The sequence below is a fragment of the Brassica oleracea genome, chromosome C6, assembly GCF_000695525.1.
Source record: "Brassica oleracea var. oleracea cultivar TO1000 chromosome C6, BOL, whole genome shotgun sequence".
NCBI lineage: Eukaryota > Viridiplantae > Streptophyta > Magnoliopsida > Brassicales > Brassicaceae > Brassica > Brassica oleracea.
The window spans coordinates 8,113,644-8,124,083 of NC_027753.1; the positions used below are offsets into that span (position 1 = coordinate 8,113,644).

Here is a 10,440-nt window from a genome sequence, read left to right on the forward strand (position 1 = left end):
AGATGGAAGGAGATTGTGAGGATCTCGTCGCTTCAGCCTCCGTGTCGGATTGGTCGATCTCCGAGCTCGATCTTCCTCAAGTCTCAGATGATTCGCCGGATCAAGTCGGGGGATCGTCTGTCCCCGATGATTCCGCTTCTAGTTAAATTTTTTCTTTTCTTTTTTTTTGTTTAATGTTTTTTTGTTTTTCGCGATCTCTGATCGTGGTATCTTGGATATTCTTAACGGATAAGCATAATGTTTCGGAATATCTTTGTTTCTTTAACCTTTGAGATTTTCTTTGTTTGGGTCGTTGAGATACGGCGAGGCCTTGATCCTTATAAAGCTTTGCTTTGTTCTGGGACTTACCATAGTGTGTCGTTTAATTTTGTTTTTTTTCTTGTCAACGGAACATGGCTTCGAGAAGATCAAACCCCTGTGATTCTGATAGGGTGTGAACTTGAACTGGTAGTGCTAATGCGGAACGCTCACATAAGTTCTTCGTGAGGAGACCCGACTTCCGCAGGCTTCAACCCAAGAGGCCAAGGACCTCGAGGGTGAAAAGTCTGTTGCTCGTGTTAAGTCGAGTAGCCCAACAGGTTCCGAGGGGCGTGACCGCCCCCGAAGAAGGTGAAGACGAATGGCTCGGACCATCGTCTCGGTGTCTCAGGTGAAGCGGCTGTTTCTAAACCGTTTCATTGGCAGTTCTCACACTCTAAGGATTTCCCTATTACGGAAGATCCGAACAGTTTTGCTCACTTGGTGAGGCACTTCAAACCTGCTGGATGTCCGCTTCCTTCTTTACAAAATATGACGGAACGCGAGGTTTATGTAAAAATGGCAGTGGTTCATGCTAAGGTCGTTCTTTTTGACACTCGATCCTTGCTGAATCTTTGGTTCGTTTTCTCTGTGCTGATTTGCTACATTCCAGGCTATGGAGGCTAACAACGAGTTCACAGCGACTTTGGAAAAGCGCATGCAAGATGTCTCGGGCTCTGACGAGCTTTACGAGATAAAGAAGGTCGTTCAAGAGCTAAAACTCGGTTTGAAGATGGCTCAAGATCCAGAACGTGAAAATGCCGCTCAACTGGCCGCTGCTGAGAAATTGGGGAATCAGGCTGCTTCGCTCGAAGCTCGTCTGCGAGTTGTGAGGAATGAGAGGAAATCGGCCCTCGAGCAAGTTTCCTTTTTGGAAGCGAAGGTTGAATCTTCTGCTAATAAGTTCTTTGACGACTTCGTCGCACAACTTATGACGCTAAAAAAGGCTCTAGCGGACAACTACTTGGACGTGTTGGTATCTTTGAAGGAAAAGTGGGAGAAGAAGAAGGCTGCAACTGATTATGAAGCTCGTCTTAGGGATGTTATGGTAAATATAGATCTCTTGAAGGAAATCATGAACAACAATCTTTTGGCCTCGGACGAGTTGTTGCGACTTCGAACGAAGGAGGTCGAGCTCGGGTCCGAGCTCGATGTGATGGCGGATTTGGATTTTTCCGTTGGAAAGCTCGATTTGCCTAAAATTTCGAAGGATCTGCCAGAAGATTTCTTTGCTAGGGACTCTTCTGCGGCGAATGGTACGAATGACGTGACGAAGTGCTCGGGTGGTCAATTCGAGAATGGCGAATTCGGCATCGAAGAGTAGCTTTAGGGGTTTTTTGTTTATGTTTTCCCTTTTCGCTTTTGTTGCTTTATTTATTATTTATTAATAAAGAGTGGATCGTGAGTCCCGATTTGTTTTGCCGTTATTTTTGAGCTTATGCGAGGCCAATCTTTTGGGGCCGTGAGTCGATCTGCTGTAGATACTTTTATCGACTGTTTTGGTGTAACAAAATATTTTGTTATCTAACTTTGTCACGCTTGTTGGCGGAGTTGGCCGCAACCGAAGACTTGATCAAGGTCTTGGTTTTAGGGCAACTGTAATGGTTTTGCGATTTGTAGATATAGGGAATCTGATATGCTCGAGCTGCGATATCTAAGAACTGTATTTATTAAGATGTTTGGTTTTGTTTTATTACAGATTTGTGAAAAGAAGACAGTTTAGTATTATCGTGTCGTTGTTCACCGTCTGCGGTGGTATGCTTACTCCGAGCTGTTGTAGTTGGAGGGTGACTGGACTCGTGTCATGAGTTGTCTACGTACCCTCAACGAGGGATCAAGTCATAATGTAGTTCGATTATTTTCCCTGAGACAGGGTCTGTTGGTCGGTGGTTCGTGTATTGGTGGTTTTGGCCGCTCGGCTAGGGGTGTTGCTCGATGTCTTTGAAGCTTGCGAGGTAGCATGTTCTGGAGCTCTTCTGACTTCCTCTGATAGTCTCGACTCCTTTCGGGGATGGAAATTTTAGGCATTGGTGATATGTTGAAGGAACTGCCTTCATGCTATATAGCCAAGGCCTCCCAAGGATTGCGTTGAACGGGGCTGCACAGTCTATCACGATGAATTCTACGATTTTCCTAATTTCTCCGGCGGTTACTGCGAGTTTGATTGACCCGAGGGAATAGGTGTTCTCTTCTGTGAATCCGATGAGGGGTGTTCGTTCTTGTTTTAGGAGTGCTTTGGTGAATCTCATTCTTTTGAACGCGTCGTAGAAGAGGACATCAGCCGAGCTTCCGGTGTCGAACATTACTCGAGATAGTTCGCAGCCGCTGACGTCGAGTCGTATTACGAGAGCATCGTCATGTGGTTTATCGAGATTTGCGGTCTCGTTTTCGTCGAAGGTGATTTCATAATCGGGACCTGATAGGGGCTCTCTTATTCCTACGCTGTTTTCGGCTCTTCGTTGGTACGCTTTGAAAGAGTTGACAGAATTGCAGAACTTGGAGCCTCCGTAAATGAAGTCGATTCATCTTTTGCCTTTGTAGTGGGCCGGGAGATTCCATCCCTTAGTCAATGGTGGTCGGTAGCGTCTCTGCCCCCCAGACAGATTGCGATTAAGGGTCTGTATTCTGTCTTTTTTCTGAATCTGTAGGGCAATCGATTTTTCTAATAGCTCGCGAATTTTGGTCATTTTGTTCTTTCGTTTGAAGTTGGGGATTTTTCCGCGAGGGGACTCTGTGTTTGGGTTGTACTGAGTGACGCTGGGAGGGGGAGTGGCTTCATCGGTTTTTTCTAATGTGCGGATTGCTATTGTGATCTCGAAACGAATTTTCCCTTCAGTCTGGCTCTTGATTTCGTCGGTTGCGTTGTTGTTTGGCCCCCACGAAATCATGTCGACTCTTTTCTTCGGACTCCCTGCCTCTTTTGTTTGTTGGGACTTTGGCCTTTCGGTTGGATTTTGGAGTCACTGGCTCTTCTTCTTCTTCTCCGGCTTCTTCAGTGGTTTTCTTATTTTCGTTTTGACTATGAAGTGCGGCTCGACATTCTTCGGTCGAGTGGCCCTTGCGATCATGGAAGGCGCAGTATTTGCTGAGGTCGTATGTTGAAGACTTTTGCGGCGAATCATTTATTGCATAGGAATGTTGTCCTTTGGTGGTTGGCTCTTTAGGAGTAGCAGGTCTTTTGGTTGCGTTGTTCTTGTTCGCGCAATACTGTTCTTTCAAGGCTGCGACCTCCTCCTCATGGGTGGCGAAATAAGAGGCTCGGCGTAGGGCGTCATCCAACGAGATAGGTGCTCGTACTACCAATTCTTCCCTGAACTTGGATGAGAACCAGACGCCGTTCTTTCATGCCGCGAGGGCAACGACCTCGTTTGGATGTGAGATCTTGGCCTTGATTTCTCGGAATTTGTTTATGTATGCTCTTAATGGCTCGAAAGGCGCTTGTTTGAGATTCCATAGATCTGCTTCGGTAACTCTTGTCTTTATGAAGACTGAGTACTGTTTGAGGAAAGTATATACCAACTGGGTGAAATTGTCGATTGAATTTTCTTCTAGTCCTGCGAACCACTCGAGGGTGGCCCCGGTGAGGTTCTCGGTGAAGAAGCGGCAGTAACCTGCTTCTTTTTCGTCGTCAGTGAGTTGTTCTCTTGATATTACTAAATGGAAGGCTCGTACATGGGCCTTCGGGTCTGTGTTTCCGGTGTATTAGGGGAATTTCAGTTTCCCGACGTGATGCAGCCTTACGCTGGCAATTCTGTTTGTGAATGGAGTCCTTCTCGTTTCCTCGATGACCATGTCGATATCGGGGGAAGAGCTCGTTGCCATATGCACGATCGCATGTATCCTTTTGAGCTCGGCGTCGTTCCTTTCGATATAATTCTGAAACTTCCTAGTTTCGCTCGGGATCCCTAAGTCTTCCCATTGGGGGTCGATATTGACGGGACCGCGAATATCGTGTCTCCGAGCTTGTTTCGTTAGGTTATTGAATCCCGCTTGATGGAAGGTCCTCGTTACGGATGGAGTTTGATTCTCGAAGATAGAATGGTTCGGTGGTGGGATCCGTGTCCTTGGCTCCCCTTGCCTTTCCGTTGATCCGTTCTGGAATTGGATCGGAGTGCTTCGTGGGCGTTGGAGCCCATTGTCGATTTCGTCCAATCCATTTTAGCTTAAGCTTCGGTGGGTCATGCTTTGCGGCGGGGGTCGTTGTGAATTTTCTCCCGTGTAGCGTCCAGATCGAGCGCTTGGGATCTATGGAGTACCGAACAGTCCGGTGCTTTGGGGGTTTGACGTCGCTCTTAACGGATCGAGGGGCGTTTGATTTCTTTCTCGAGTGGTTGCAGCTCGATGCTCTGCGAGTTCCCTTTCAACTTGGTCCAGTCTGTTAGCAATGGTTTGATTGGCGATCCTTAGACTACGAATTTCGTCGATTAGAGTCGTCATCATTCCTCGAAGTTCGGTTAATTATCCTCGAGTTTGGGCTAGAGGAGTCGGCGAAATCGGTCTGGATTGGGATCAGGTCAGGTCATCAGAGGATTGTCTGTCTCCGGAATGGTTCCAGACTCGAGCTCCAGCTCGTTCCGGGATTGACGTCTGGTTGATCGGAGGAGATCGATCTTGACTCGAAGTCCCGATTGGAGGGATTCGTTGCGTCTGGGCTGTTTCGGTCGTGTCATTTGCTCCCGTTAACCCAGTTGGTGTCACTCCGTTTCCCGAGTCGGGTCCGATAGGATCGATGTCGTTGACTCTTGAAGGTGCGGTTCCGGTGGTTTGGTTAGGATCCATAGTCGCGCTTAAGAAACTTAGATCGGTTTCCTAGCAAAGATATTTTTCGTTTATCTTCCCCACAGTTGGCGCCAAAATGTAGAACCTAAAATCTACACTAAGTATTTGATAGTGATCGGAAGTTTGATCTAGGGAAGACAAAAGATGTAGGCAACGATATCTTTAGAACACAACGATGTTAACAGTTTCCAGTAGACAAAAATAGATTTTATTGATGAATAGGATCGAATACAATAAGTTGAACTAGATCGAATTACACAAGTGAGATCGGTACAGAAAAGGATCTAAGAACAGGAGAAAACAAGGTCGATGTATGTGTGTAGCTCTCTCTAGGGTTTTCAACGTCTCCCTCTTCATGTCCCTTCTTCTTCCTTTACAGTAAGTCGACCTCGTGATGTTCGTAACGGTTACGAGATCTCCGTCTCTTGTTCCGCGATCTCCGACGACCTCGACGACTCTTCTTCAAACTCGACTATTTGCTATGGGCTTCAGCTCCTTAAGGCCCATGTCTTTGATCGCGGCCGGTTAAGGTATTACCCAAAATTGGGTCCAACACAGATCATCAATGATCCAACCAAGTTCTGTGTCGCCCATTGAGGAGTTTCACACTGCATCTGTGAAGATCGAGCATAGATCGGGGAATCTGGGGTGTTGTTCAATTCTGATCAAAGGCATCGACGGTTTCAGATTTCAGGGGGGTTGAGCCATCATCCATTATCTGGCGTCGGAGATAGCTTTCTGGAATGTTTCTACAGGGGCAAAGCTCCGTTTTTCAAAGATGAGATGGTTCCTTGAGCGCCAGAGAGACCAACAGATCCATGCTGATAGAGTTCCTACTCCGATTTCCACTGGTGGCAAAGAAGGTATTTTTTGAACCATTTCCCATCCCTCATGGAAGTTATTGAAAGTATGAGGGTTGATACAGCTTGATGTTGGAGATAATGTCCATACCTTTTCTGCATAGGGACACTGCAACAGGAGGTGCGTCACTGATTCTTGTACATTGCATCTTGCATAGAGAGCAGAGATAGGTATGTTTCGATCGAAAATTATTTTCCTACTGGGATTTCCAGATGAAGACTTTGATTTTTTTTCTGATGTTTTTGTTCTAGACTAGAGAGCCAGTCGGGTACAGCAGCTTGGTATGTGGGGAGTGTCTCGGAGCTCTTTTCTGTGATTTCAGGTAACCTGACCGTGTAGAGTATTCTCCAGATGGTTTTTAAGCCAGACTAAAGCATCAGCGACTCTTAGTTTGCTAGGTCTTATCTTTAGGATTTGTTCCCTAAGGAAAGATAAACTAAGCTCGAACTTTTCTATGTCCCATTAAGAAGTACCTGGCAGGAGCAGATCAGAGACTTTGAGTTGTTGTAATGCCTCTGGTGCTGGTCAAAAAGGATTAAGCTGCTCGCAGTGTGAGAGCCACAGATCATCCCAAACATTAATTGACTCTCCTATTCCCACCATCCATCCCAGCTGCTTAGTAAGGAGATCTCTGCCTATTAAAACGCTTCTTCATCCATGCGAGGAAGAAGAAGACGCATGACATTTCAAAAAAGGTTTCGAGTGACAATATTTTTCAGAGTACGCAGCGTGCAAGGAGACAAGTAGGATTCTTTAAAATACGTCAGCTAATCTTCGCCAGTAGCGCATTGTCGAAGGAGGTAACATCTTTAAAATCCAATCCACCTTTTCTAGCCATTTTATCCCAAGATATTCATGATACTTTCTTTTTCCCAGGTTCTATGTCTCACCAGAATCTGGAAAGAGTTGATTGGATACTCTAGGAAATGGATTGTGGGAGTTTGAAGCAGGACGTAGTGTGGGAAGACATTGGTGCCAAGACGCTTTTCATCATAATCATCTTCTTTGTATTAGATAAGAACTTTGTAGACCAGCTAGCTGCTCTCTGCTAAATCATGTCGACAACAAAGGCAAACAAATCTTTCTTTTCACTACCAAAGTATTCAGGGAGCCCCATGTATTTTACCTACTCTGCCTTCTTTTTCTCTTCCAAGGACTGATTTCATCAATGCCCGCGCATCAGGACTTGTTCTTTTGGAAAAGAAAATTGATGATTTCTGCTTGTTAATTACTAATTAGTTGTCCAGAGACTAAAAAGAGTTATACCTCAGAGTTCCTACTTCAATTTACAATAATGACGAAATGTGTATTTTCATAAAACCATAAAAAAATAAACACTGCACTTTTATTTTATTATAAAAAACAGAGGATAACATTTTATTTAGAGTTCAACGGTCACACCGCTTAGCTAGTGACTGATCTAGACACTAACTATTAAGCTCGAAACTACATAGATGCACTCGCATTGGCGTCATATTCGTGGACTAACATTAAATTCCTCCCCACTGGTTCTTCCCAAAACTCAGACATATTTGTATTAACAGGGTAGGTAATAAGTTCACGAATGTTCATGGGTTGGATAACGTTTGGATTGGCTCCAAAGAGAAGATGAGCGAACTGTTCCTGTGCCTTCTCTGAGTTGTGACGTCCATCGAAGAAAAGATAAGATCTTTGATACTCACATAGCTTTGAGCGCACGTTAGGTCTACCGCAACCGAAGGCGTTGTGCGACCCTATACCGCAGCACGATACATTCGTAAAGGAGTAACCTAGTCAGTCACAACAAGTATTATCAAATACTAGTTCCAAATATCTTATATTAACTATTACTCGTGTGTATATTTTGTAACGGTAAATTACATAATACTTACGGAAATTCATGTTTCTTTGTGTCCTGCGAAGAATGACATTGTAGAAATCGAAAACTGTGAACTGGAAACCCGATCTGGCTCTCGCTAGATCGTTCAGCATCGGTCCGAGTCTAGCGTTGTGTTGTTTAGCCAAATCATTCAATTTCTCGTAACAGTCGTTTCCAGTGTTAAACTCCTGTCTCACGATAGGAAAGCAACCCAGTGCTGGTAACGTATATACGGCGAATTTACTAGCTCCCGACGAATACAACATCTGCAATATTCACATTAATTATAGTGTAACAAATATCATTAATATACTACTAACTAATTTTCTCATTACTTTAAAATTGAAAGTACTTACCTCGATATTGTTTCTTAGTCGGCTAATGACTGAAATGACAAAAGCTTGTTGAGCAGAACCATCGGCGGTAGGGTTGTTTTTCGTGAAGTTATAGTAATCTTCCATACCAATGGATATCATAAACAATGATTTCGTGATGTAATCTTCTTTCCAATTTGATATCATCTGATTAAATCTCCTCACTTGGTTATTCAGATTCAACTATAAAAAAAATTAAAACCATGCATTAAAGACATTTTTTTTGGACAAACATTACAGAATTTTGCTTATAATTATTTAACAAAAAATAATAACAATACTAAAAAATAAAAATGATGAGAGTACTAATCAATTATGAATAACAATAATTACTTCCTTTGTTCGCTGCATTATAAATATACATAAATAATTAAGGAAACTTACAGAGTCTCTGGCAGTCCCAAGTATGCTAGCAGAGTCTACAGCAAAGCTAGCTCCTCGTGAGACATTGGCGCCAGGTTCAAACGCCGGCGGTAAATCGTGTGGAATCCCCATGAATTTTGCTGTCATTTTAGTAAATAAATATATGGTTACTTGAAAACGAAACCAAAAATAAATCTAAGTTTTTTTCTTAATGTTTGAGAGTTCTGTCCCTATCTTTATTTCATTTTTTTTTCAAATGGAACATGTTCAACAAATATTTAAGAAAAGCATAATATAAACTAGGATCCTTAGTCCGTTGTATTTCAAGATTTCACACATTTATAAAATGCTCAATATCTTTGAATTGCTTGTTTAATTAAACTCGGTTTAAAATTTTTTACTTAAAACAATTAACTCACCGATAAAGTCAGGGACGATTCTGCCATCCGAAAACTTGCCACTGGGGTCATCTCGGGATTTACCGTAAGGCCAGAAGTTTTGAGGAAATCTTGTACCTGCGAGGAACATTCTGTTTCCGGCGTCGAAGTTGGAATCGCCGAACGTGAACAATGCCACCGCCGGAATATTTTGTCCGGCCACGGTGATCGGGTCGTGGAACAGAGTGAATACTAAAACTACCCCTAGAACATTCGCTAAACTGCAGTTGCATGCCATTTTAGTGAAATAGAGAGTAATAAGAAATGTTTGATAAGTTCCTCGGTGTACTACTATATATTTATATAGTAAAATATTTGAAACAAATATATTTTAAAAAAGTTTGTTACAGTTAATCGAACCTATTTGAATGACAAGTTTTATCGAAAGAGCCCTTTCAAGTGACAGCGTTGTGAACGTGGAAGTGTTCACCATCCAGTCTCACTTTTTTTACAGGTGTTGGAGCATTTTTAACTCGTTCAGTTATCATTCATTCTAAACTTCATTCTAAGCAATAAAAAATTTGGTATTTTTTATACTTTTTGATATAGTATATATTAAGAGCATCTCCAAAAAATACTCTATAACTTCAAATACGAAGTTTTTTGCTCTAAAAAAAAAACTTCAAAACTTCAAATTTGAAGTTCTGAGGAGTGAAACTTTATATTTGAAGTTTCACTTCTCAAAAATATTTTTATTTGTATTTTGGTCCCTACAATTACACATCACATTTATAATTCATAAATATTTTCTTGTTTATTATTTTAATCCTTATAAAAATTATATCTCATAAATATTTTAAGTTTTGTTTACAAAATTTAAGTTTACACAAAATTAAATAAAACTTTAAAAGAAGATTTAAAATATTTAAAACTAGATTTAGATAATACATGAAGACATAACTATTACAAAAATTTAAATATTACAACAACACTAATAGTCATGTAAGTTTGATTCGGAACCTTCAAAATTTCCAAATATTGTCAAAATAAATTTGTGTAATTGAAGATGGTTGTTGTTGTTGTTGTTGTTGTTGTTGTTGATGATGTCTTTTCACACAATTCTTTCTTGCTCCTATTGAATATATTCACGAGTATTAATATCATCGATAAAAGCTAGTATTTTAGCAATATTTTATGTTTCTCTTTTACTTTCTTGTTCTGATCTAATGTATTTAAAAGTATTAATATTTCCCGATTTAAACAATTTTTATCTCTAATCTACAAATTAAATATGAAGAGAGCTATTTTTACTTCGAAATGCACTAGTAGATCATATTAGCATTACGAAAATTACTTTGTGGAATAATATGATGTTTTGGTTGAAGTTTAATATTAATTAAGTTATTTTGTTTAAAATTTTATATTTTAATATAAAATTTTATTAATTAATATTTTTGTAATATGTTTATATATGTGCTAGTTATTTACAAAAATTTTATGAATTCAAATTAGTTATGAAAAATATAAAGAC

General features: G+C 41.2%; 1 protein-coding gene and 1 long non-coding RNA gene across 3 annotated transcripts; one reads left to right on the forward strand and one right to left on the reverse strand.

Moving 5' to 3' along the window:
• Positions 1-5,645: 5,645 nt before the first annotated feature.
• On the forward strand, positions 5,646-7,200 carry LOC106299115. 2 transcript variants are annotated; one of them, XR_001261680.1, is made up of 5 exons: positions 5,646-5,939; positions 6,041-6,107; positions 6,189-6,259; positions 6,408-6,737; positions 6,814-7,200. It is a non-coding gene; the product is annotated as an uncharacterized LOC106299115 (long non-coding RNA). The 2 variants fall into 2 exon arrangements; XR_001261681.1 differs by having other exon boundaries at positions 6,405-6,737; positions 6,814-7,180.
• Positions 7,201-7,383: 183 nt separating this feature from the next.
• On the reverse strand, positions 7,384-9,207 carry LOC106299557 (GDSL esterase/lipase At1g54020-like). The gene is made up of 5 exons (XM_013735631.1): positions 8,952-9,207; positions 8,554-8,672; positions 8,152-8,352; positions 7,809-8,061; positions 7,384-7,706 (listed from the first exon to the last, which is right to left on the reverse strand). Exons 1-5 carry the CDS (start codon positions 9,205-9,207, stop codon positions 7,384-7,386), a joined length of 1,152 nt encoding a protein of 383 aa, XP_013591085.1.
• Between the last annotated feature and the right edge of the window lie 1,233 nt (positions 9,208-10,440).